Source organism: Phalacrocorax aristotelis, chromosome 1 (assembly GCF_949628215.1).
Source record: "Phalacrocorax aristotelis chromosome 1, bGulAri2.1, whole genome shotgun sequence".
NCBI classification, from domain to species: domain Eukaryota; kingdom Metazoa; phylum Chordata; class Aves; order Suliformes; family Phalacrocoracidae; genus Phalacrocorax; species Phalacrocorax aristotelis.
This window is the reverse complement of record NC_134276.1, coordinates 179,150,411-179,177,979: the sequence shown is the minus strand read 5'-3', so window position 1 is coordinate 179,177,979 and position 27,569 is coordinate 179,150,411. Positions and strand designations below refer to the sequence as shown.

General features: G+C 38.5%; 1 protein-coding gene across 1 annotated transcript in view; it reads left to right on the top strand.

Annotated features, from left to right (window-relative positions):
- The window catches only part of MYRFL (myelin regulatory factor like), a 48,537-nt gene extending 21,441 nt beyond the window's left edge, over positions 1 to 27,096 (top strand). Inside the window, exons 10-25 of the mRNA XM_075091629.1 lie at positions 299 to 389; positions 3,227 to 3,427; positions 3,826 to 3,934; positions 4,417 to 4,526; positions 8,033 to 8,196; positions 8,788 to 8,851; positions 10,009 to 10,094; positions 10,870 to 10,941; positions 11,054 to 11,100; positions 11,229 to 11,393; positions 15,878 to 15,952; positions 18,739 to 18,826; positions 19,048 to 19,122; positions 21,169 to 21,277; positions 23,826 to 23,900; positions 23,994 to 27,096. Of these exons, the coding sequence (XP_074947730.1) occupies positions 299 to 389; positions 3,227 to 3,427; positions 3,826 to 3,934; positions 4,417 to 4,526; positions 8,033 to 8,196; positions 8,788 to 8,851; positions 10,009 to 10,094; positions 10,870 to 10,941; positions 11,054 to 11,100; positions 11,229 to 11,393; positions 15,878 to 15,952; positions 18,739 to 18,826; positions 19,048 to 19,122; positions 21,169 to 21,277; positions 23,826 to 23,900; positions 23,994 to 24,080 (1,618 nt within the window). The 3' untranslated portion in view covers positions 24,081 to 27,096. The remainder of the gene's footprint in view (positions 1 to 298; positions 390 to 3,226; positions 3,428 to 3,825; positions 3,935 to 4,416; positions 4,527 to 8,032; positions 8,197 to 8,787; positions 8,852 to 10,008; positions 10,095 to 10,869; positions 10,942 to 11,053; positions 11,101 to 11,228; positions 11,394 to 15,877; positions 15,953 to 18,738; positions 18,827 to 19,047; positions 19,123 to 21,168; positions 21,278 to 23,825; positions 23,901 to 23,993) is intronic.
- The last annotated feature ends 473 nt before the right edge of the window (positions 27,097 to 27,569 follow it).

The window sequence follows — 27,569 nt, the reverse complement described above, 5'->3', positions numbered from 1 at the left end:
CCAAATAATGGTAATTTTTTTCTGGGGAAGGAAGGATCTTCATCTGTGAGTCTTCGATACTTAAATTTGTCAAAATTAGTGTACTCGTCGTTCATTTTCAGTGACTGTGGCTCTTGAAAGAGCATATTGAGAATGAAGGAAAGATTTTTTCTTTCATATTGTAACATGAATATATTTTTAAAACGTTCTGGCTATTTTTTTATGTATCAGTAATAGTAGTTGCATTTAAAACATTTTTTTTTTCCTGTGAGACAACATTACTTCAATTATTATCTTGATTAAATCAATTTCAATTTAGATACTTCATGCTGGTAGTTGGACTCTATGCTGTCTCTCAAGACCAATTCTACCTACTGTCTGCAAGTGTCTCTGAAAAGATCATTGTGAGGGTAGGTAGAAATTTATATTGCTTTGATGTGAAGAGTATTTACAAAACCATTTTGATATTCACAGGAGACTGGGGTGTGATCCTTGGGCATTAAAATTACCATTGAATCAAAAAGATTGAGGGAAAAAAAATTACACTTGCATATTGTATGAGTATGTTTATCTTTTAATTATTGGGATTTTAAAACATTAAAAGTAGAGCTATAGAAGAGTTTAAAAAGAAAGCTTGTTGTGAATTCCAATACAAAATAAGTTGATTTTTCCAGATTGTTTTTTCTTTGAGGTGAAACAATTTCCTGCACATGCCAGGAATTTGGTAAATGTTTTCATTGTCTAGACACTTCATTTTCAAAGGAGGATGAAAATGAAAAACAATGCAGGGAAAGAAGGTCAAGCAGCTCTAGGAAGATTAAGACCCATAGTGGCCCATTTCCAGTGTGTTTCCAGAGTGTCCCAGCACTTAATTTTGTGGTTGTAATACAGGTTTCAAAATAGAAAAAGGAAGAATTGGTCTCTCTTCCTCATGACCATTACTCTTCTCTCCTCTCATCCACATAAAGTTTTCCTTTTAGTGCTCAGTTTTAGCCTACAGTTAGAGTTAGACTTGGAAGAGAGAAAAGCCCCAGAGCTCTATTGTAACAGGAGCTATGGAGGGTTAGGGTTAGGAGAGAGAGAGAAAGAACGGAGCCCCAGCATGAGTGGGGTTGTGACGGGGCTGCTAAGGAAAGGTGTGGGCTGCCAAAAGCATTCAGTCCTGGCCCATTTTTTGTGTGAGCAGTAGCTGGTGGTTGACACTTCAACTGGGTATAGTCTAGGGTTATGGTTATTTCTAGGGTGAAGATTATGTTGAGGGCTTAGAGAGATAGGAAATGCATAGGTGCTGTGTGGTGGGGCTGCAAAGGGTGGTGAGGGCCTCCAGAAGCTTGCAGTTCAGTGAATTTTTTTGTGTGGGCCAACTGAGGAGCTGCTTCTTGTTTGCATGGCGTAAGTCCTTGGCTTATGGTGAGGAATAGGCTTGACATTTTGTTTTAGAGTCAAATAAGACCAAGAGCTCTAGTGTATTAAGTGGGGCTGGGAAGGGGTTCCTGAATAAAGGTGAGGGCTGTCAAAAGCTTTTAGTCCTGGCATCATTTTTGTAGGCCATTTCTGGGGTCCTTTTTGGTGGCACATCATCTGCTTAGGCTTTTGATTACAGCTTGGTTTGGCATTTGGGTTTGGAGAGAGCAAAAGTGCAAATCCCCAATATGTGTTGTGTTGCACAGGGGTTTCCAAAGGAAGATGAGGGCTTTCAGATGGTTTCAGTCCTGGCTCCTTTTTTGTCTGGGCCATAACTTTTTGTTCTCTTGTGTCATAAAGGCTCTTCCTGCAGTCATGGTTAGGTATTTGGAGGGCAATACGGCCAAGACCTACTTTCTGGGTGGAGCTGCAAAAGGGTTTTGAAAGCAATGTTTGGAGTTCAGTAGTTTTCTGCCCTGCTGAGAAGTTTTATCAACCTGGCCGTTGCTGTGAGTTCTTTTATTTCACGACACTGAAACGTGTTTGTATCATTCCTGCATATTTATTTCTTTTCCGTTTTTGTCCATTAATTTCCATGATACTGCTTTTGTCTGAATTTCTCTTTCTGCATCTAGCAGTGTTACAAATATCATCTCATTACTAATTTTGGAAAGCTGTTGAATTTTCATGTGTGATTCATCCTTGGGATTATTGTTACCTTATAAGATATATATTTTTATGTAAGATTTAGAAATTTACATTTTTCTACCATTTTTAATGTTAGGTTCTTTTGAAATTTCAATGAAGAGAGCTCCTTTTTTGTGTGTGAGACAGTTTTTTAACAGGAATCCGGGGAATGAGATTTTGCAAACCTGGCCACTATTCCAGACAAAAGGCAGAAAGGCAGAAGAAACTGCTTTTGAGGCTGTGTTTTTCCAACAGAAAAGCTGGGGAATAAAAAAGTCATTTTCCAGATGTCTGACAGGGCTTCAGTGGCAGGGTACAGTGAGCCAGCCACTGGCTACCTTAAAGTGGCAAAGCTATGCAAATGCACTGCCAGAGAAAGCAACGCACATTCTGGCTCTTTATACACTCAAATGTAACATAACAAAAGTACCAGCCGAGTAGTGGTTATCAGGCATATCAGGTCATGCTCTAATTGTGGCAAACAGTGGTAAGTGCACAGCACCATGCCTTGTAGATTGCAAAGGTCTGTGAAAGCCTGGCTTCTTTAAATGAGTGCAAACTTCTTATAGTGATCATACTTTTGTTCAGACTCAAATTTTAAAGCCTTGATTCAAAATGTAAAAAAATTTAACAAAATTAATCAGTGAAATCAAATGCCTTTTCTAATTACACACACTCCATTGTTTTTTTTGTGTTCTTTGAAAGACTCTGTTTCCCTGACATGATATTTCTAATATGACTTAATTTTAAACATTACAGAGGATCTTATGAACCTCTGAATTGTATTGTGTTTAATCTCTGCATAGTTTGCTCTTTTCTGATTTCCAGCCTTAGCTAAAGTTTGCTGGTAAATAAATGGTTATGTGGCATAATGTAAAAATTAAAATTGGGAAAGCTTTGGACGTTGATAATTCAGCTCAAGGCAATAATAAAGTAGAATTCAAGGGAAACATCAATAAGGCCAATGTCGTATGAGTAGAAATGCTTAGAAGTGACTCCACTCTTTTTTTTTTTTTTCTGTTGATGTGTTAGAAAAGCTTTTGAATACAATATAAATATTAAAGATTTGGCATTTCATTTTTCCTGAATTCCTGATGGAATAAGCAATAGTGTATCTATGCTATACTATATCTTTAAACATAATTTTTTCTTCCAGGCGTCTAACCCAGGGCAGTTTGAAAATGACAGTGATGTACTATGGCAGCGAGGACATGTTCCAGAGACAATAGTCTGTCACGGTCGAGTAGGAATTAACACAGATGCACCAGACGAAGCACTGGTTGTCTGCGGAAATGCAAAAGTTATGGGCAGAATCATGCACCCATCTGACAGCCGAGCAAAACAGAATATCCGGGAGGTGAGGGCTGTGGAGTATTTAGGGCATTTATGTTTCAACCACAGCATGTGTGGATCATTGTTCTGACATGTGAGGCAGCTTCTTTATCCTGGGTGTGCTGAAACGCTGGCCTAAAGAAATCGGGTGTACCTCTATGCTCTGTAGAGCCATCGCCTATGGACTTTGGAAGAGGCTGACCATAGAAGCTGGGCATATCTGTGTAAATGGGAGTTGTGAGACGGAAGGGTAACTGGCAATGCAAATACAAATAGCACTCTGCTAACGGGGATTGTTCATATTTTTTGATGCAAAGGTTGGCCAAGAGGCCATGTCAGGCATATTGCTATCTCAATGAACTCCCAGGTGCCATGACCATTCTTAATATTTCAACATATGAATCTTGGTGTCGGTCCAACTAGGTTGATACGAATGAACAATTGAGAAGAATAACACAAATGAGGCTGGTGGAATATGACTACAAGCCTGAATTTGCATCTGTTATGGGAATAAAAAATACCCATGAAACAGGTATTCTGTCAGCTCCGTTCCCATTTTCCATTAACTTCCACTGTTGTTCACTGTGCCATAGTGCCTTTTAATACCCTGCTATTTCATCCTCATTTCTTAGGATACTACAATTTTACACTTTCCTGTGTTTCTTTTGTGACACAAAAATACCATAATTAAGTATTTCTAGTGATTTTCCAACTTCTGTTTAAATTTTTAAAGATAGTAGCTTATTCTTCCAGAGGTTTAGTGAAAATGAAGTACGTGATCACAAACAATTTTGCTCTAATTGCAGAGAAATGGGAATTCTGAAGGTTTCTGTTTGTCTTCTGTGGAATGGAAAAAAGAAAAAGTTAAATCCTGGATTTTCCTACCACAGAAAAATTCTAGATCATGTTTGGCCCTACCTGTAGCTTTTAGGGTGGTCAACTCAAAGCATGCAACCATGGTCAATGGTATGCCACTGTGTTTCCTAACTTCAGTTTATGTTATCTTGTGAACAGGAATAATAGCCCAGGAAGTGAAGGAGCTTTTACCTCAAGCCGTTAGAGAAGTTGGAGATGTTTCTTGTAATGATGGAGAAAAAATAGAAAACTTCCTCATGGTTGACAAGGTATGGTCTTGAGAGAGAAAGTGGAGGTGTGTATTTAGACTGTTCCTTTCTTATATAAAGCTATAAACACACATTATGCTTTATACAAAGCTGTAGGCCTCCACATATATTTACAAAAACAGTGTTTGGCAAATCATTGAGAAAAACTGAACCACCAGGTATTAGTAAATGGCTGAATCTTTTAATGACAAAAAGTATTTACATTAAAATCTCATTATAATAATAATTAAACATAAAATAAAAGAGAACAGGAAAAAAACTAAATTTGCTGAATAAAGGTGGATAGCGATTTCATAGCATTGGTCCAACAAGTGGGACTCCAAAACATTCCTTTTTGTTTAACTGTTTAAGTTAATTAAGTGTTCCAGAAGTGAATGAAGCGATGATGGCATTCTGTTTGTTAAATAAAAGCTTCCTTATTCTAATCCTGGTGTAATCGCTCCTTACCAAGTACAAATGCTAACTCTCTGTGCTCTGTGGGAAGGTTTTTTTGGCCATCTGAAGTCCTTATTATGGCTTCAGAATCATATACTATAAAATCTTTATGGCACACAAAGTAATTACCATGCTCATAGGTTGGAAACAATGCCTTAGTATATTGTCCTCTCTTCCCCTACTTTTCCTGTAGGAATAGGACTGTAAGGGACTGTCAGTCACGCAGTCCAGTCATGCATGACTGCAGACAGCGCTTGTCCACAACGTAGCTGAGAGCAGCCCCTCTGTTGTGCGGTCATTCACTGCAGGTCAAGCACCACTTCCCAGCTTTTTCTGGCTTACAGCTCATTACGGGAAGAGGGAGGGTTTAGAGATTGGTAACCTTGTCTTGTCTGGATGATGTCATGAACACAATCCCATATTCATTATAATCCTGCATTCTTTCATTATTCTATAAAAACCCCACAAGTTTACACCACCAAACTTGGAGAAAGTAACAATAAAACATATTGCATTTCACTTGTCTTCCTTTGCTAGGCTACAATAAGTTAAATGCATAGGTTAAATCTGCTAGTCTGTAGTCCATATAAAGGAAGCATGAATTAGACATTTTGAATAAAGCTGTGGAAAGAGCACTTTCTACAGGTGCTGTGGAAAAGGAGACCTTTAGAAAATTCACTGTATTTGGTCAGGGTTCCAGCCTTTAGCTGATTTCTAGAAGCTCATAGAAGAGCAGTGGTGTTAAAGACTGACACTAGTTTATGTTGTGTGACGGCTGCAGCATCATTTGCATTTTTGAGCCCCACAAAACTGCTTTGGGCTAGTCAGGTTTCTTTCTGGCAAAGCTTTTAGGTTGGACAATGGATCTTTTGATTTATATCTCTCTCTGCTTGAAATATCACACAAAACCCACCTGTAACAGTGCCTCACAGCACTGCTGTCTGGGCCCATCATGTTCCCTTTCTCCTCCGTAGCTTGGGTCTCTAGACAACGCTTGCCAGGGTGTCTCCCAGGGATCTGACCTAGCAAACGGACAAAGCCTGTTGCACCCTGCAGGGCATGATTCTGCCATGGATGTGGCCCAAGGAAGTTGTTACAGTAATGGCTTATCTGATGCTTAGCATTTTCTTGACTATTTAGCTAGGTCTGGGATCACTTCACAAACGCTTTGACATTGTTTTAATACAGTTAGGTAAATCTGTGCTTTCTCCTCTTTCTCCTAACACCTGTGGCAGAGCATGTGAATGTCAATTCTGTCACCTTTGAGGTGACAAGGACAGGAGAGAGCTGTGTCTAACAGTTTAAGATGTATATTGAATTCAGAGATTTGGAACATCTGATGTCCAGGTGGAACATCTGCTTTAAATGTCTGGAGCTCCAAACTCCGGAATAGCTTAGCACCTTGAGTAGTAAATGGACAGTGCTTCATTTCTCTGCTTTCAGTTAGGCCTGTGATGAGGCCTTGAACTTTGTTCTCATATTCCAAGTTTAGTTCCAGATAAGCAGGATACTGGCTGGTTTTGTTGTGTTTCTTTTTCAGTTACCTGTTTGGAGCTGTCGAACTCTGTAAAATTAATTGATTGCATTACACATTTGAGCCAGGCTCTGCTCCTTTCTAGAGAAATGTCTGAACCTTGTGGAAATTTGCTATTTTGGGACAAGAATTTCTCTTCTCTTTTCAGTCGCACTGTGCTTAGTACTTTGTCATCAGTGAGGCAGTAAAACTCTAATCAGTCCTTTTTTCCCAAAGAAAGTATCCTTTCATTTTGCCAGATGAGCCATTTTCTCAGCTAGTTGTAGTCGCCTAGAAGACATTCATGCATGATTTGAAAAGAATGGGAAGGGCAGCTGCCTCATATCATTGATATGAAGGCAAGTGACTGTATAAACCATTTCACAGTTCTAGGCACAGGAGGTTATTTTGAAGTCACTTTTTAGTTAAACAGGCTGTTGGTCTTCTGGCCGTAGACAAATTTGCAATTTACCACCGATACCTGTGCTCTGGTTCTGTTTATACAAAATACTGTCTGTTTTTTTGTGGAATGCAGTCACCTTTAAAAGAAAAGTGTGTGTGGCATTTACAATGTAAAAGGCAAAACCCTGCTTTTGCCTTACTTCTGCATGACTTGATTCGAATGGAACATTTAGCAACATTAACTGCAGTAATAGCTTCATCCAAGGTTTAATGGCATCAGTCTGGTTGTACATAAATATGAGAAAGCCGTTCCTCCAAATACAGCAAAGAAAATATGCTGTTACCATGCTCCTGCAGTGGATCAGTAACAATTTTTGGCTCAGAAATGGGTAAAATTTATTACCTGGATGGTTGTACTGAGGGTCTTCTCCAGTAGCAGACTGATACCTAGATGATAAGCAGGAAGTAGAAGAAGAGAAGGCTTTTCCTGGGTAAAATATTCAGAAGGAGTAAATGGAAGGTGTCTGAACTGTGTTAGTTGCAGAGCTGATCATGGTATTTGAACTTCAAGGACTCCTCTAAGAGGCTGGAGATGTGGAAGGGGAGAACAAAATATAATGCCATCACAGCTTGACCTCTGGTTTGGATCCTTTGCTGTCTCAGTGATTCCTATGTGAGTCACACTATGTGTACAACAAGGATAGAAATTCTGGCTTGTCTGAGCCAGGTTAGTCAGTCCTGTAGGTGGATGGTTGGATGTACGTTTTGCTAATGGATTCTGAAACCTGTGTTCAGCTGCAGCACTACACATCAAATACTAGATTTCTGTTGTGACAGTGCTAAGGTTTAAAATTCAACACACTATGAAGCTAAAATATAGTTGAGGCTTCTGGTCTACAAAGCCCTTTAGCTTCTTCAAATTTTTCCGCAAGTCCTCATTTTCGATTTACTCCCAATTGAACATAAGCAATTTTTACAATCTAGCAAAAGGGTTTTATAGTCATAAGTGCATCCCATTTACTTGCATTTGCATTTACTTGTGTTTGCATTTTAAACAGTCAGTGAAGAATATAGGTGAGTTCTGTACTCATTACTGCTCGTTAGATCTGATTGATGAATACACTGTGTATACTTTTGTCATTGCTTTTCTTCTCAGGATCAGATCTTCATGGAGAATGTTGGTGCTGTAAAGCAGCTTTGTAAACTAACCAACAATCTTGAAGTCAGAATAGAAGAATTGGAACAGTGGAATAGGAAACTGGCCAGGCTGAAACGGATGAGCAGTTTAAAGTCAACAGTCAGTGAAGAGAGTAAAGTCAGGTACCTCTGTCTGGAATGTTCTCTGACAGTTATCACAGAAATTGGTAAAGTGGTCTCTGTGGTAGAAGTGAAAGCTTTGCCTGACAGTGGAGTTCAGCTTATTTCCAGCATTTAAGTTGTGCAAAAAATGCAAATGCCTCATATTTTTTAACTCACTGACAAAATTAATATTTGAAATGCCTGTTAAATTGCAGTCATCTTTGTAATTGCTTCAGTTGCATGAAGCAAGGGTAGATTATGTCCAGTTCCAGCCCTGGAGCTTGGAAATTGCTGCTAAGAGAAATCTGCAGAGCTGCTTCTGCAAGAATCAATCTTCATTAGTGCTTCAGTGGCACTGATGAACATTTCCTATTTCTAAACAATTTCCCCAAGTTTTCTTTGAAATCGAATGTAGCGTTTAATAGCATTCACCTGAAGGAGCTAACTGGAGGCCTTTGTTCTTGAAAATGAATCTGATTACACTTGTGCCTTTCTCTTTTTAAATGATAAAATTGCAAAAGCAAGTGACATTAATACCTTGTTGAAAATTTCTCTTTTTCATTTGTTAGCTGCTGAAGCATTTGAATGTTAAAGAGATTTTGTCTCTTACAGCAGGTATAGTCGAGCTACTAGTCTTTTGCCATCAAAAAAATCAGTTCTGTTAAAATCCAGCAAGGTGAGTGAAATTACATATAGGAAATATGCCTACAAGAGAGTTTTTGTAAGTGCTGAAATATTGGTGAAAGCTTTCATGTTTCTAAATACAAAATCAAATTCATTAGCCAGAATTTAGTGCCATGCTAGAATCTTAAAAACTGACAGTACTGAGGTAGAGAATACATATAAGACACTTCCACTTCTTGCCTATGCATTGTGTGTGTGAGAGTAGATCCATGCTGTGTGATGGTGTGAAGGAGGAGACCTCAACAGGAGACAATTGTTGAGCCTGTAGGTGTGCTCACATGGTGCACTGCAGCCTTACACAGAAATGCTCATTTTGGTTTGGAAGTCTGCACAGTGATAATTCTTCCTTAGCTTTTATCCTTGGATGAGTCTTTCACTGTGGTTTGCAGTTATCATCTCCTGTTTTGTACTGAATAATGCTGTCTTTCAGGTGGTTAAGACCTGGATAGGATGTCATTGCTATTGCTGAATGACTTCCTCTTGCCCATATCCTGGTATAGAAAGAGGAGACTCCTTTTCACAGGGATTGAATGAATTAGGGAATATATGTTGATATTTTTCAAGACAGTCTTCCTGGCCTGCTAAGTCCTGTTCTTTAAGATGAACCAATGCTCATTTGCCTACCTTGCTTTTGCCAGTGCCACAAAGCAAGAGAAAATAATAGGTCAGATACTCTTTATTCCATAATGACAATCAAATACTCCATCATCTAAGATCCTCCTACTTGTTTAGAAAGTGCCTTTCTTCTGTATTTACACCAGCCCTGGTTTAACATGGTCTGAGCACATACGGAAAGCTGCTCATCTTTTAGTTCTGGCCACTGTTTACTGAGTTCTTTATTTGATTTTGAAATACCTTAAAAGTATGAAAAATGGCAGGAAGAAAAGAGAAGGAGCTGTTATTTTTACACACTCTTTCTTCCTGTGTAGTGTTTGTGTTCCCAGACTATCAACAGTGTGCAATGCACTCACAGTTTTAGGGAGCCTTTAATTAAGTTTTTCTCCTTAGACGTTGACCCCAGTATAAGGATGATGTGTATGGTTCCTCTGAAAGTAACAAGGTTAACTTAGTCAGACTAGTGTAGTATTTACTAGTAGTTGCTTAGTTACGCGCCACTTAAATTAACCAAACATTTGTTTTTTTTTCTAGGTTTGTTTGTCAAAGAGGAAAGAGTCTTGCTCCATGAAGATTTTCTGGGTGACTATAATAGCTTTGATTGCTATTATGGCACTATGGTAACAATTAATTATCAACAAGTTGACTTGTTTCTCCCTTCCCCTTTCAACTTATCTCATCAGAAAGAAGATAGCATTTTTTTTTCTTCTTCTCACCCTTCCTACGCAAAGAACACAATGTATTAAAATTAACAGTGAACATGCCTGGTAATATTGTAAAGTTGAAATAGTTTTAGAAAAGTGAGATACTCACGTGGTGCACACACAAATAATCTCTGTCCATGTTACAATGTATGGTGCACCTTGAATGCATCTTGGTGGCTCATGCTACAGGTCACAAGCTGGACTTGTGAGACTCTGCATGTTTTATGCAGTCATTCTGTGCCTAAGTGCAATTCCTGATGTACAGAGTGATTCTGTTGTGTGAAATGAAGCTGGACTTGTTCCCAATGTGGTGGGCAGTCCTGTGGCTCTGAAAGTTCAGCTTGTGACATTGGACTAATGGAAAGGAAAGTATGCTCTGGGCTTTTGAGATTGCCATTTTCTATTTCCAGTCCAAACCCCTGTGGCTTACAATCTCTCTGTGAAGTGAATACTTTGAACTGGTGTTGTGATTCTATTTACAATGAAAAACTGACTGTATTTTTATGTTGAATTTTCCTGTATATCACTATCTGACTTAAAACCCATTAAATTCAAAATTTTTCCCACTAAAAGGCAAGTGATCAGATAGTTAACTCTTACATTATTGCATTTAAACAAGGTGCTGTCAAGGTATTATTCATACTGTGTTACATAAGAGATGTAAATGTACATAATAATTCTCTTTCTACAGTGCTTTGACAATATCGACCCTATATTTACTTAGCGTCCATGACAGACGTTTTGAGAAATATCCGATGTACAGGCAAGTAGTTGAATAGTGTTAGTGAATTAGAAGTAGTGATAGATTGTGGACCAATCTATTTTGGACCACAAGTCTGATGCCCATTTCTTAATGAATTGTTTTTCTTCATCAGCAGCACTTCAAGTTCTGTTGTACTCTCTCCCTCTACCACTACAGCAGGTACTGTATCTCTGCTGGTCTGCATACATGTAATAGGCTTTCAGTTTCTGTGCTATTATAAATTGCTAATTGACACACAGCACTCATGAGAATTATGTTGTGTTTTTATTTTTTTTTTTTCCCTTTAGCATTGCAGGGGGAAAGCACAATTTCTGAGATCACAGAACCCATCAGCAGGATCCCTGAAGTGAATTTCTGTGACATTTTGCCTTGTGACAAGGTCTATTGTTGTCCAATTCATCAACAAAAAGTCAAATATCTAAGTTACGATAAAACCAATGTAAAGGAGAAACGTAAGTTGAAACATTAATTTCTGTTATTTACCATTTGAATAAACACCATATGAAGAACGTGGGGGAAGGGCCAAGAACCTTTAAAGGTAGTTACCTTCCAACAGAAATGCCTAGTCCAGAGGATTTTAAAAATCCTGATATAACTCATCATCACTGCAGTCAATACGCTTTTGAAAATTCTGGCCTGGTTACCTTTAAGAGTTCTGGGTCCTAGAGATGTTTGTCAGGTGTCACTGTTCTTCCTGGCCTTTCATGGTAAATGATTTAATGTGAACCAGAAAGTCACTAATGCTTTTAATTAACCTCTGGCTACAGTTGGTCAGGAGTTGATTAGGAGTAGTGGAGGGTGAATTAACAGATGTAAAAAAACCAAAATGGTGTCACAGTGTGGTGGTACTACATCTTTCCTGTGGGCAGAGACAGAAATTTAATTGCCAGAAAACAGAAAACGTAGAATTAAAATTCTGCTCATTCAGGCAGGGTTTTGGAGTAGAGAAATGTTATTTGAAGGCAGAGCTCTGTGAAATAAATTACTTTTACTGGAATGAAATCCTTTTCAGATACTGACTGCCAGATGTTACATGTGAGTTAGGTGTATTGTTTACAAGTTTTATGATGTTTATAAAAGAGATTTTATACATAAAGGTATGTACAAGATGTTGGAATCTGTATTGCTCTTTCCCAGACCTTAACATTGTCAGTGTCTAGAAGCAAGCGTTAGTATTACTAAACCCAGCATTCATCCTCATCCTTTCTTGGCCTTGGGAACAATTCTTGCACCAACCACAGCTGACAAGTTGAGATGAAACTGGGGGGATGACTGCATGTCAGCCTCTGAAGTACAAACGCCTACCAGGGCAGGCATCGCCCATTGCTGTGACACTCCTGCCACACAAACTGTTTCAGTAGGATTCACCCACTGGCCATTCTTTATACTGTAAAGTGCTGTTGTCTGCAGACAAGCTGCATGTAAGTGGTCCTTGCGATTCTTGTGATTAGTGGTACAGTAAACCCTGTAGCAAATATAGGTCAATACAGTGCTTTCAAGAGGTAATACCTAAGTGATTTGTATTCCTCTGAAGCCTGAAAAAGTGTCGATTAATTAAAAAGACATTAATCTCTTTTGCAAATGAGGGAACTGTAGAAGGATGAAAATGAAATATGAAAACCTTCTATCCCCAGCTGGCTGCTTTTGATATTAGGTGGAAAGAGAAGATAAGAATAAACACAAAGCGTTACCTTCTCAAGGTCTTATGCTCCAAATAGCATTAAGTGTGGATCCAAGAGTGAAAAATCAGCACAGTACACAAGCTACTGAAAGATTTCAGATCTGCACAAGTTTAATGAAGCTGAATGTATCCCCAGACGGAAGGTAACAATGTCAATATGAAATCCAAACAGAAGGAAAACCAAAAAGCTCCTTAATGTAGCTGTAGCCAAGATGAATGAAAAGGAAAATGTTTTCAGAACAAAAAGATGAGAGATAAATATGGGGAATAATCAAGATAAACAGTGGATATTTTTAGAATCAGCTGATTAGTCTGATTCATGGAAAGATAAAACTATTTGACATTACAGTTGAATTAAATGTGAATTTAGGAGTTCATACTTAACAGACCTTTTAGTGTTCCACCATGCGATATCAGAATTCTGTGAGTGCAGGCTACTACTGAGTATGTCCAGTGCAGATCCTAATCCCTTGCATCTCAGATTTGTTGAGGAGAAGGCTGTTAGGAGTGTTGAAGTAGAAACAAAAGCACTCATAAACAAGAGAACATTTATTAAACAAATTCAGCACATCTTTATGTAGTCTAGCTTAGTGTGGCCTTTTTCCTCATACTTTATTTGGTTTAAGAAGTAGTTTCTCTGAAGGATTTAGACTTTCAAACTCCTATTGATTTCAGTGGAAAGGAGTACCGTGAATACCCTTCAGCATCTGGGCCTTTTCTGCTCTTTGCCATTCGTTCTCATTTCTCACCCCTTTGTGTTAAGTGTCACTGGTAACCAGGGGCTGCCTGTACTTCTTAGAGACTTGTTTCTCCCTGGTATCTCTCCCTTTACAATAGAAGTTTGGGGAGGGCTCCTGCTGGATTTTGGTCAACTTCATGGATTTTCATTTATTGTCTTCAGATGGTAGTTAATGGATTCATAGCAAGGTACTACCAAAAGAATTTATCAGCAGGTTTTTTTTTCCATACTGCTTATAGCATATTACAACTCATGTAAATGAAAACCAGAAAGCGTATGAGGTAAAAAAAGGATACCAGATCTATTGGATTAGTTTATCTGAATCTTATCTGAAGATAATGGTTTTCCGCATTACGTTCTGATCCTGCTCATACTTTTATATTTGTTATTGAATTGGATCTTCGCACCCTACATGGGCCTTTGAGAGAGCCTGCAGAGTTACCACATGTGACAGAGTGGAAGTTTACCACAGTTTATTGAAGGCTGCTACAGAGTGTTTTGGTGCTTCCTGGTGCTCTCTTTTGGCAACTTGAGCTCCAAATAAAAACAACTTCAGGGTCCTGTTTTCTGCGTTTCATTTGGATTGCATCAGCTTAAAGGATAATGGAATAGTAATTTTATGAGGAGTAAAAAACCAAATAAAAATAATTTTCTATACTGGTTACTGACTCACTTTAAATAGTTGAAATCTTAGTGAAGTAGATCTGTCTTCATCCTAGTTTTTGTACAAATTTCTGATACCCACTTAATGCTTTCTTCCATCATCTGTCAGAGAATCACAGTATTCAATGTTTAGTAATTCAGAGTATCTAATAAATATTCCTGCCAACACTTGCACAGCTGAATTATTGTATCTGCAGGGAGAACATTTTTTTTTTCAGTGAACAATCTTTTACCTTTACAAAATAGTTCTCTAACGAAATTGTAAAAAAGCAGAGAATGTTTAATGTATTGCTAACATATCTAGACTATTAAGAGAAAACGGAAGAATGTGAAAGGAAGATGTGGCAACTAGTTTGTAAATTAAAAAGAAAAATGAGAGAATGAATAGGTCTTTTTTAGATCTGCCTCAAGACCTCATGTACATGTATAACATTGCACATGTTCAGCAGTAATTTTTCTAGGTGTGTGGCAGCAGATCACAATGTAAAGAAATGGGACAGCAGATGACTACTAAATGCAACAGTTACCACCGAAGTTGGCAGAACTGGCAAATCTGTATGATAAGCAAGTAAATAAAAAATGGATTCAAGGAATAACTAGCAGCAGTATCACAGACTCATATCAAAACACAAAAATGATGGAAAACCCAGAGATTATTTTGTATTACATTGCCTCTGGGTCCTCAGATTCCAGTTGTTAATGTTGTTCATGCTCTCAGTCACCTACTAGCATGAGGAAAGTCTGAATTTTCCTATTTCCCAATGCTGAAATGAAAACCAAAATCTGGAATGAGTAATAAAAGAGTCAGGTCAATCCAGCTTTCCTGTTTCAGTCTCAGTGAAATAATGCCTATTGATCCTTCCTTTCATAAAATAAATTTTTATACAATGGAGGAGTGATTTCTGTTCTAAACAGTCATTTTGAAATCAGAATGTTTCCTTTGGAAAATGTGGGAATGGAGCATTTTGGTATTCTAGAAATACATGATTCCATTTTTTCCCACATGAAATGGTATTTGATAAGCATGTTAGTTTAGGCACGATCAACATTTCTTAGTGCCAGTTTATTGGTAACATGTCTCTGGACAGATTCTTGGCTGACAATTAGTGTAAAAAGACAGGAATAGCTTTAAACTGTTTCCCATAGGCTTGAAGGGTCCTTTGCCTTCCCCAGGTTGTACAATATGATGATTATTCAAAAGATTTTGTGAAGGTCTTTTAAAGAGAAAATGGATAGAGTTAAGAAAAAAAAATCAGCTTATGTTTCTCAGTCTAGTTCAATGTTTGAAATTACAGAGGTGACATCAGTGAACATGGTGATCATGATGTTGGAGCTGTGTATTAGTTTCTTTAATTTGGTGACTCATCCTTCTCTCCCTGAAGTACTGTGTCTCACTTGGGTCAGTCCTCATTGCCTTACAACTCACATTCAAAAAGCTAAGTTATTCCCCCAGCCTGTGCTTGTGTGGGAGATGCCTATTTATTAATTTTCTCACTAATAAGAAAGATGTGGCTTTATGATCAGATTTGTGCTGAAGTGCCTGACTGGATGTTGACTTTCGCTTTGCCTCTCTATTATAACAATTGGTGATATTCTGTGTGTGGGATGAAATCTTTTCTATTAGGCTATTTTTTGAAATGTTTTAGATAGCTTGTTTCTTGTTAGCTACAGACTTCTTTTGACTGTATAAATGTTCTTCTCAATAGAGGTGCTTTGTGTTTTCAAGGTTTCTCTTGTTGGTTATGCATGCCTTCCTCCAAGAGATAGTTAATTTTCTGGTATTGTATTCATATTTTGCTGTTACAACTGTGCAAGGCTAACCTGAGGACATTTGTACATACATCCTTTCGCAGGCAACAAAAGTAACATGTTACCTGAACGAGATCCAGTCAAAAAATCTAACAGAAGACCTGATCTTGGAAATGATTGTAAGTCCCATATTTTTTTAAACACTGTTAAAATGTGTAATTCTATAACCTTTAGGCTTGGAATTTTGCTGCTGGAATTTAAAGAAGTTTCATTTAGAGCTGGTCATTATAGAGAATTAGCACTTAGGAATCTATTAAATACCTATGATTCACTATAATTTTCTTGTCATTGCAATTTATTCTTACATCTTCATTAGATTTTTATAGACATTCTGGCTGCTCTCTCTAGAGAGTTCTTAGTCTTGGCTTCAGGTGCAATAAAATGACAAGTGACATTTTCCTTGACGGGGACTGAAAACTTGTAAGGTGCTCAACACTGCTAACCCTTGTAGAGCAAAATGATTAAGCATATGAGCGTGGTATTTGTGTGCAGGAAATGCATGATACAGTGTAAAGGAAGCGTTCGGGGTTTGGCCTGGTTGACCTAACGGATTAAAAGCGTCAGCTGCTGAAAGGGGCCGTCTCTACCTTAGGATCCTGTCACTGCCTGCATCTGTGGAGATGCATTGAAGTTCTTCAACACAGGATGTTTGGCTTGATTTCAGGCTCCCCTTTCAGTGACTGTGTGCTGCTGTCAGAGCCAGTCTGGGCTAAAAATACTGATTCTTTTCTGTGAAGATGAGTAACTGTTGATTACGTGTGTTAAAATGGCATGCTCTGACATTCATTCAATATGAGCAGGATTATGCCTTGTCTTTTCTGTCGATGTGGATGCTCTGTTTTAAGGTTTGTGTTTTTTATAAATGTTTTATTAAAGATTAGGCAATATTTGGATGATAAAACACCCATACACTGGCAGGCACTTAAAGCTAGTTGTTACCTGGGGCCACGTGAGGAATAGAACACAGGTTCTGCTTGTTGCCTAGGTATGCCCTGTGGGATGATCTGGGAAAAATCAGTCACCTTCTGATTTTTTACATGGCTACACGCCTCAGAAAAGAGCCTCTGTGGCATTACTATGATACATGTTGTAATGAGGTGCTGTGTCAGGGAAACGTTCATCTGTGCTAGTTCTTTGAGATGAACATATTCAATTTCCCTCTGTCGCTTAAGACTACATGTGGATATTTGCATGCTGAAAGTTAAGTGTATACTACCACACAGATGTTTCATAATCAGAGCACAGGTGAGCCTATAATCATCACATTCCTTTGCAAAGTAGGGAACAGTTGCTGTAGAACAGAGGAACAGAAACACAAGACCAGTGCTCACAGTGCGATGTGAAGAGCAGGCTTGGGCCTCCTGAACCAAGTCCTCCTCATGCTTTCTGTACCACATTGCAAGACTTAAAATCAGCATCTTGATGCTGTAGCCAACAGCTGGAGTCTGGCTATCTGCTGGTGGCTCACATGGTCCCTTCACACCTGGGCCTTCCCCAAACCATTGTCAGTGTGAGCTTAAATCCTCTCGGGAGGATTAAACCTGTTTGGCCCCTTCTATTTGAGGGCCCTCTACAGGTCAGACTGAAGTGGGCTGGTTTAGGAGTCTGAGATGCTGCAGGTCCTAAATATGGACCTGCACTGATCAGATGCTGTAGATGTATCCAGAAGAAATAAGCTTTTTCAGGATGCAGCTGAGTGCAGTGATTGCTAGGCCAGCTGTGAAAGCAGAAGCTGTGCTGCTGTGTTAGCACACTGGTTCTTGTCACCTAACTCTCTGCAGAGTTAATCTGCCTCAGGGAAGAGCCATGTCATCGTGGCTGTAACCTTCATCTCACCATAACTGGCCACCTTAGAGAACACCTGCATGGCAGAGAGATGCTGGCCCAAGATGTCACAGGAAGCCTATGGCAAACGGGGGAAGTTAATCCAGCCTGGTTAGGATCATAATCACTCTGGTAACCAGTTACTTTCATCATCTTTCCTGGTAATCAGTACACCACCCATGGTTTGAGGTTGTTTTTTTCCTCAGAAACTAGTTTTTCAGTTGCTAGTGTCTAGTTACCCAACTGCATTGTGTGCTGCCCTGAAACGTATTTTACATGTGCATATTTATAAATAGAATATATATGCATCTGTTTATACATAGGATGTTGAGCTAATTCTTAAATACAAATTTTTGTGGAGTTTTTTTTCCATATTCCCATTCTTTAGGCTGTAAACTTGCTCCAGGTTCAGGATGTAAGTGTTTGGGAGATATCAATATAGTATCCTGCTACAGCTGTTTTCAGTTGTTCCTATTGCTACAGTTAAGATCAAAGTGCATATATATTTTTGGTTAGCTGAGCATATTTTGATTCATATTTGCTGATATTCATATATGTAGAATATTACAAAACTCTAAGTTCTTGCAAGTTCAAGGCATCGTTTTATGAAGAAATTACAATATTCATTAGAGTTAGGTAGTTTTCCTGTGCATAGGATTAGAAACCAGTTTTGTTGCATTCCAAATTATTTGTCTCAGCAAAGATAATGTTTTCCAAATTAATGGTCACTTGCGTGAGTGTGGCTTCTAGTACCTCAAAATGAACATTGGCACATTTGTATCCTACTCAGACTGCCATCGAAATAGCCTTCAATATCTGCTCAAATTAAAATGTTACAATATTATGTCCCTGCCCAGGATATTTGTCCTTGTAAATCGAACAAGGATATTATCGCCCCTTTAATGGCAGAATGAATGTAATCAACCAGAGGCTTTTTACTGAGTGCTAATTTAGACCTGTAGCAACTCCTGTAGTGGCAAGCAAGGGAGTAGATGCCACTGTATTAACTGCAATTTTATCTTGCTTTTTTCTAAGACTTCTGAAATAATCAAGAGGAAAACATTATTCTTAATATTTTTAGGGATTGATACAACAATCAGTTCAATACAGATTTTGGAAACTCAGCAAAGCATTGACAATCGATATTGTAGTAAAAATCTACAGTGCAGGTAGGTAAATTGTTTTATTATGCTTTATTATGATGGAATAGAATACCATTAATGTGGCATGGCTACTTGGCTGGCTCCTTCTCACAGTTGTTTCTTCTAGTGTGCAGGAGTTTCTTCTACCTTTTCATATTTTTTCTTTTTATATTTAAATGCAATTTCCAAGTTTTTGCAAAGATACTACCTAGCTCAAAATTTTATGTGCATTATGCCACCTTTTTCAGGTCTGGAAATTACAGCTATGTTATTCCTGTTAACAAATATACACCCATGGATGTAGAAATCTCACTGGAAATAAAGTAAGTACAATTAAAGATAATATATATGTAAAAAAAAGTGGTTCATTTTTTTTAATAGTAATTCTTTCCTGATTTCTGTTGTGACACTAATTTGTCCTTCTTCAGAGGAGTGGGACAAATCTATGCACAAATAAGTTCTTAATGTAGAGCTTTGAGTAGATCCTTTGCTGTAGCATAGGCCCAATACTGCTCTCAGCCCAATGACAATTTCACCCATTAATGCAGCTATTAAAACCCAGTAGTCTTAAGGTTCAGTTTAATAATCGTTTGAGTAGACATGTATGCATATATGACCAGGACTGTGGCCCGTAGACTATGAATTTGAGTTTTTTTTGGTGTAGAGAAATATTATCAGGAACATATGAATACACGTAACTCCAGAAAACAAATTTTTGGCCTGTTGTGCCACTGTAAAAGGGGATTTTTGTGCACAAACCTCTGGCAATACATAGAATTGTGACTTATGGCAGGAATAAGCAGCAAACTTATTCCTCTCAGCAGATATTTTCTCCTCAAATAAAAGCTTAGCTCCATTGTGTTCTCCCAGAAGTAACAAGTCCTTTCTTTTGGGGTTCTACTCCAAGAAAGGCCAGCAATAAAAAGAACAGCTGCGAAAAACTGTGCCTGATGACACTTCATGACTCTGTCTCTCCAAGAAAGGGTTCTGTGAAGTTACAGTCTTTATCTAATCTTTTGATCTTGAATATTATCCTTGTAAGCATCTGCCTTTTGCAGAGAAGATGAAATATAACAGTACTCCTGAAGTGCCTGCTTGTTTTCTACAGCAACTGAAAATCTGCCTTTTCAGTGTATGCCATTACAAACTAATAATGCAACCCTCCCATGTAGGGTTTAACATATCAAAGTTTCACTGTAGCAGGTGCTGAATTTTGGATATTGGTTTGTGGTTAGGTGGGAGGGGGAATTTTCCGTATATACTTTTGCTATAAACTCTCACTAAGAGAGCTGTAAACTTAACAAAACCCAGAATGCTTAAGAAAACACAAACATTATTTGGATTATTGCTGTGTCCAAATATTGTAAGACCCTGTAACTACTTAAAAGAGTTGGAAAACTTTTATGCCTGCTGAATAAAAACAAATGAAACAACACACAGTACTGACAGCCTGTGCAGGACAGAGAATCTGCCATATATGAATTAGATGCTTTAAAACTGATGTTCCTTAAATACCTCATTAAGGTTGTGAAAGCACATTTTGCTGGGCCTGCTTCATTGTTCCCCACAGCATAAACTGTAAATATTGACGTCACCTTTCCCCCACCTTCTGCTTTCATTTTTTATGCTAGCCACTGCCATATCTGTGTTCCTTTGGGTCTCCAAGGCATTTCCGTTTGTTTGTTGTCTTCCCAGAAAAGCCATCTGGTGGGCTAGGAGGTGCTGGAAACTCTCTAGGGATAGTTTGGAGAAGATATGACCAAGGGGTCTTTCCTGTTGAAGAATTCTGAACGAAATTCTGTTCATCACTGCTTTCCCGGACAAAGTCTGGGATGTTTCTACTTCTTTTTAATAATATATTTGCATGTGTGCAGTAGCAAATGGGAGTTATTTATATAGGTCCCTGTTTTAAGTCTTATTATGGGTTTGTCTTTTATAAAATTGATTTTTTTGTTTAGATGCCCAGGTACCCCCTGGCACAGGTATCTTATGCCTATGCATGATGTAAGTCATGCAACTCCGGCATGTCATGCTGTTAATTTGTATAAAAAGTCATATTCAGTAGCTTCTGGTATGAATATGCTTGAAGTTTGAGGAAGTGTAGTGTGCATTTCTAGATTTATCTCAATAAGTGTGAAGATCACCCAGGTTTCCAAATGCAAAACACCCTCCATTCATGGGAGGGAATGGGACAAGATTAGAGGTTGGTGGCTTAGGTTTATCTCCTTCATATCAATCAGTGAATCTGCTTTATTTCTCCACAACTGAATTCTTTGGATTTTTTGCCTTGTAGTGTTTTGTATTTATATGTAAAATTCTCCTATTTAAGAGCAATTTGATAGATCCTTATTTTTCTCTGTTTCTTGAAGCACCACAGAGCCATTAATCATATTTCTCTGCAAAGTCACATTTGGAAATTATTGCTCCCGTTATTCTTCAAGTCAAAACAGTAGGAAGGATTTCCTAGAAACCACACAGGTAAGATTTTTGCAGCAGTGCTGTGGCATGTGGGGATCATCTTCACATACTGCCCAGCACATGGTTCTTTTTTCATCTCTTGCTTTAAATGTACTGTGCAAAGCTGAAATAAAATTGAGCTCTGTGTAGGAAAAAAGTGTTCATTCTTCTGATAGTTTTGGCAGCTGAAGCCACACAGTTCTGAAATAATTTGTGATTAGCCTTAAACTCCCCTTGTTCTCCAGAATGGTGTTCCCTTCTATTAGCTCTCTTTGCTTTTCATAAAAGCGTCAGTGTCTCATAAGTAAGATGTCACGATCCCTTGAATGACGCTATTAATTCAAGCAATGTTGTGTGGATGCATTCTGGAGTAGAGGGAGATACAGAAGCTAGAAAAAACTTGTTATAATACCTAGTTCTGCTGAACAACCTTATAGATCACTGTTTGTAAGGAACGAATGAATAGATAGAAAAGACCATGAAGGTCGGCTCCAGAGTACGGAAAGGAGGGTAGCTCATGCCAGCTAGTCACCTTGGCCTTGTTAATAGTGTATTTTTGGGCACTTGGAAAAAAGAAATAGTCCATTAGAACCTGACTTATAAAACTAATGGCAAAATTCTGCTTTTGGTTAAGGTAGTAGAAATCCAAATGGTACTTTGAGTCTGCCAGCCATAGCTGGGTTTGGCATGACCATAATGAGACGCAACCTTTCTGTAGGAGTTGGTTTTCTGCTGAATATTATAAAAATCTGTCTAGTGGGTCTCTACAAGGCCAGTTTTGAGTTTGCTTCAGCCTAACTCACCACTATAACTCTGTATATCTCCAGAGATACTGAAGAAACAGGAGTACTTTTCTCCCAGGGCCTTAGGAGACAATCCTCCAAACTCTCAACTACTCTGCTGTTTCCATTGTTGTCTAGTGGGTAGCGAATTACAGTTTTAAAGTCTTGAATTCACTGGAAACAATGGTAGTATTCCCCTTTATTTCTGTTTGAACAGGAGTTGAACCAATAAATCTCTCCAGGGGAAGTTCTTTGTTGTAAAAACAAGAGTTGTTTACATGTTGTTGTTAAAACATGTTAGCTTTTCCCAGTAAAAAAATATTTAGAAACTGGATCTTGCAAACTTTTGATCAGCTCCAGTAAATTGATAAAGGCCTTAAACTCCCTTCAAATTAGCCAGAAATAGAAGACTCTTTCAAAGCCTCAATTTGTCCACATAGCTTGGAAATGTTTATTCTGGCTAAAAGAGTAGGAAAGGCAGAAGCAAGGATAGTAGCATTTCTGAACACATTGTGGGAGAAACCTCCCTGAAGTTGCAGAGTCGTCTTTAGATTTCTGATCTATGGTGCCATACTTGATATATTCTTAATTGATTTTAAATTACTTTTTTGGTGATTTGTCAAATTAGAACAGTTGGGATACTCTCACCCTTAAGCTGACTTTCTGATCAGCTTTTCAAATGCCTTTGCAAAAAGTTACAGGCTTCTCTGCAAACTGCTGCAAAGCCATCAGAAAGCCAAAATTGTCCAAGTTTTCACCTGTCTGCCATAATTCCAAGAGAACTGAAATTAAGTTGGACCCAGAGAGTTTTGCAATGCAGAAATGTCCTCGAAGCTTACTGCCAAAACTGGTCAAAGTGATTTCCTGTGTCAACCTGAAACCCACATCAAAAGAATAAAGCTAACTAGCCTCCAGCAGCAGTGAGCGTTCAGGTTTTGATGTGACTCAGAATAAAAATGCTGGCTAGTTGAAGAAGTTTTTTCAAGAGGATTTTTGTAGCAACTCATAGGTTTATTCCCTACCAAAGGGCAGGACAGCAATCATTTGGACTCAGCAGTCTCACATAAGTTGTGTCATGTGAACGTATCATCTCCAACAGAGAATGTGTCAGAAAGTGAAGGGAGGAGGGAAAGATAAGAGAGTTGAGACACTAGAAACTGATGAAATAAAAGTTACCATGGATCATAGGTTAAAAAGAGGTGAGGATTGAATTTTATTTTATTCAGTGCCGCATAAATATTTCAGGTACAGAATACGTTTTCATTTGTATGTAGCAGGACACTGCAATCAAAAATAGCATGAAATCTTGCCCACGTCTGTTTTTGAAATACTGACAAAGGATGCTTCTCATATCTTTAGAATATACAGAGGAACTTTCACTGCCTTCTGAGGACTACTAAAGTTGCTGTTTCAAAATCAGCAGAATTGCCATTTGCTACTATTACACTTTAAAGCTATCGGGCCACCTGGCACATTGGGAGCAATCCCTATTTACTGTGTGATTTGCTTGGAAAACCAGAGAGGGAATTCAGTTATTCAGAGCCAGCTGAGTGTCACTGGGAGCCAGATGTCTGTCAGTTCCTTGGCAGAGCTGATCAGAGCAACCCACGTTTGCAGGGTTTAAAGTCAGCACTTTGTCTTTAAATACTCTGACTACAGCTATCAAGTCTTATTATCATAATTGCTTTGCACTGCATTTGTCAGTGAAATGTTTCCAGAGCCTAACCTTCTCTCCAATTTAATGTGAAATAAGGTTATCTAATCTCTCTTTCTCATTTATCATCTAGGGACGTCAGCATATTTGGACTCTCCCTGTAGCTAAATTGTATGACAGTGCATACTATTTCCGTGTAGCTGCACCGGTAAGGCTTTTCTAATGGCAACACAGTAAAAGACAAATAGCATCTGAACTGAGAGAAGATCCTATATGAATCTCCTTTATTTTTCTTCTGCAGGGTTTTGCAGGCTGCTTGACAGATCCTTATTTTGCTGGCGTGTTTTTTACTGATTACTACTTCTATTTTTATCGGCAGTGTAACTAAAATGTCGCTGATCATTCTCTTCTTTGGGGAAAGACAATGAAGCTCTTGATGTGAAAAAAGGACTTATGAATGGCCTTGGATATTTTTTTAAACTTCTTGCTGAGTTGTATGGCACTTTCTTATTTGCTTCACTTTTAAATTTAACAAAAAGGAGAAAAATACGGTGTTGGACAATGACCATAGCTCTGCACTTCCAGGAACTGTTTCTAAAAGGACGTGAGGCAATAGAGTAAATTATGTGTAAATGGATAATCCTATTGATCGTAGTGAAGTTAAATGATATTGTACATATAGCAAACAAGAACAAATGGGTAGAAGCTCTGCTGACTGGGATACACACCAGTCCTCAGAAGATAGTAAGACAATAAAATGTTATTTGCAGTCAGGAGACCTGCTTCTGTCCTACAGGTCCTTACCTTCTCGTAGTATCAGCTGCTCTTTATTTATGTATAAAACTACTTTTTTCCTACCAAAACCAAACTAAACTTTGAGATAGAAATGTAACACTGCAAATGCCCTCTAAAAGAAGTGCTTTTATGTTAGGGAACAACAGGTCAATTCTATGGTATGGTTAAGTATTTCCATTTCAGAAAGCAGTACCATCATTACCACTATAATTGTGTGCTTTAACGATGCTACTGCTGTTTGAATGAGGTGTGTTTCAGCTACCTTTTTTTTTTAAACTATATGGCAGGAATGAACTATTTACTCTTAAATTCAGGTTATTTTTTTCTTGGTGTTTGTGAATTGTGCTAGTGTGATGAAAGAACAGAAATATTTGAGAAGAATAATGTCTTGCCTGCATGGCTTTCTGAGATGGATGTGGATACACACTTGCATGGGAGAACTACTTCCTTTTATATTTAGGAAAGATATTTTTAAGGTAAAGCTATTTGAATGAAATTTCACATTAGTTGCTCAGACAGAAGGAAAACACATGTAATAACCAAGTACTGTATAAATGGTGTTGTGGGGTATGTTTAGAACAATAATTCATTTTGTGTAGAGAAGAGAAAGTAAATATAATGGAGAGACTGTAGGCTTTTAAGGATTTATAATGTAAAAGCTACATGAGAACAACCTTACTCTGAATGAAATCCTTTATTTAGCAGTGAAAGGGAAACATTAGGAAGCAAAATTAATCTCTAAAAAAGAGCTGACCACAGCCTTTGTGAAAACCAATGTGTCTTAACTGTATATTTATTGCCTGATGATGCGATGGGAGAGTTTAATTTGTTCCTGTGCCTTCATTTGGCATTTCTTTTGTCTCTATTTTGGGATTTCCTTTAAGGGTGACCTGTTCTCACTGATTTTTTTTTTTTTTTTTAAAGTTCAGGTGGAAATAACTGCAATGTCTATGGTGGGGTTTTTTGCCTTAAAAGACTCACTACTTTGACCTCAAATGTATAAGGGTTTATTTTTGGGGTGGGTTCTTTTGGTTGGGTGTGGGTTTTTTTATTGTGGGTTTTGTTCCTCCCCCCCCGCCCCGGGAAGTGTTTATGGTGCAGACCACATGTTCTGTAATATACCAGAGACTAAATGGGCTTGGAACTATGGATCCAAAAGCATCAGAAGTTTGTGCCTTTAGTTTTTTTATGGTCCATACTTGAGAGTAATTCCTAAGAAGTGTCACCCAGTCACAGATGATAATGCATGTGCATTTTGAACAAAAATAGTACATTTCTAGACCCACCTGGTTTTTGTCACTTTGTTCTGGGTTGAAATACTCTTCCCAGTGGCACAGAGTGCTGCAGTAGGAGCCTATTAGCTCCCACTGTTTCCTGTCATCAAAAAACTTCCTGTGTTTAGAGTCTGGGGTGAGATGCATGTGGGATCGCAAACATTTTCTTTGTGAAAATGCTTGTGGTGATTTTATTACACATTACTTTGCTCATTCAAGAATTTTCAACTAGTTCTTTACTCATGTCATATGCTTTTAGTAAGGTACTCTTGAAGATTTTATTCAGATTTAAGATGACAAGTTGCTGTATGAAGGTTGTGTTCTAACAATGTCCAAGGTAACAAAAAACCACCTTGGCAAAAGCTAGGGAGGAACTGGCAGAAATTAAATACTTGGCCTTGAAAAAACTGTGATAAATAGTCTTCAGGCTCCTGCTGTGAATGACAGTGAGATGAAAGATTTTTTTTTAAATGGAATGACATATTAACAGTAGTGTTTCGACCATTTTAAATGTGGATCAGATTACTTCTGTCCCTTTGTGCCACTAATTATATTGGGTTTACCACTGAATGAATTATTACATCTTGGGGCCAGGAGAAAATACTAGTAGTGTAACAGAACCCTGAGCATGTCCTGTTTTTCCATCTAGAAGTTTACTCTAGTTAAAAAATAAAAGCTTTCCTATTTGCCTGGGATTTCACATATACCATGTCCAGAAGTGCAAAAGCAGATACCCAATGTAATGATTCAGCCTATACTTGCAGATAATATCTTCAGAATGCATTGGCTTGCCAGGCATGTGCTTGCTGGCTTCACAGTGCATGTACAGCGGGTTCAGCAAGACCACGAGCATGAGCCTGTGCTGGTTTTGGCAGGGATAGAGTTAATTTTCTTCATAGTAGCTCATGTGGGGCTATGTTTTGGATTTGTGCTGGAAACAGAGTTGATAACACAGGGATGTTTTAGTTACTGCTGAGCAGTGCTTACCCAGAGCCAAGGCCTTTTCTGCTTCTCACCCCACCCCACCAGTGAGCAGGCTGGGGGTGCACAAGAAGCTGGGAGGGACACGGCTGGGACAGCTGACCCCAACTGACGCAAGGGATATTCCACACCATATGACGTCATGCTCAGCATATAAAGCTGGGGGAAGAAAAAGAAGGTGTGATCGGAGTGATGGCGTTTTTTCTTCCCAAGTAACCGTTACGCGTGATGGAGCCCTGCTTTCCTGGAGATGGCTGAACACCTGCCTGCTGATGGGAAGTACTGAATTAATTCCTTGTTTTGCTTTGCTTGTGTGCACGGCTTTTGCTTTACCTATTAAACTGTCTTTATTTCAACCTATGAGTTTTCTCACTTTTGATTCTCTCCCCTACCTCACTGGGAGAGAATGAGCGAGTAGCTGGGTTGTGTTTAGCTGCCTACTGGGGTTAAACCATGACACAGCGCCACCAGATGCACAGTGGGTAATGCACACGCCCAGATTTTGGCCCATTTTGGCTGTGAAATACAGAAGCTCTTGGAATGATTCTCACTCCTATATCTGCTGACTCTTCACCTTCCTGCGTTTGGGGTGGTGGAATTCATCTTGACACCACTGGACTGGTGACATTCTCTACCTCGTGCGGTCCTTCTCCCTTGTACAACACTGAACTAGGACTCCCATAGAAGAATAGGGAAAACTTGGACAGCCTCATTTTCCGTCCTGAACAACTAAAGGAAGTATGGATTGATTTTTACCAAATGAAAAACATGGTTCTAAAAAGTTCAAGTGTCCCGGTTGTTTTTCTGCCAGCTCTGTGTGCTCAGTG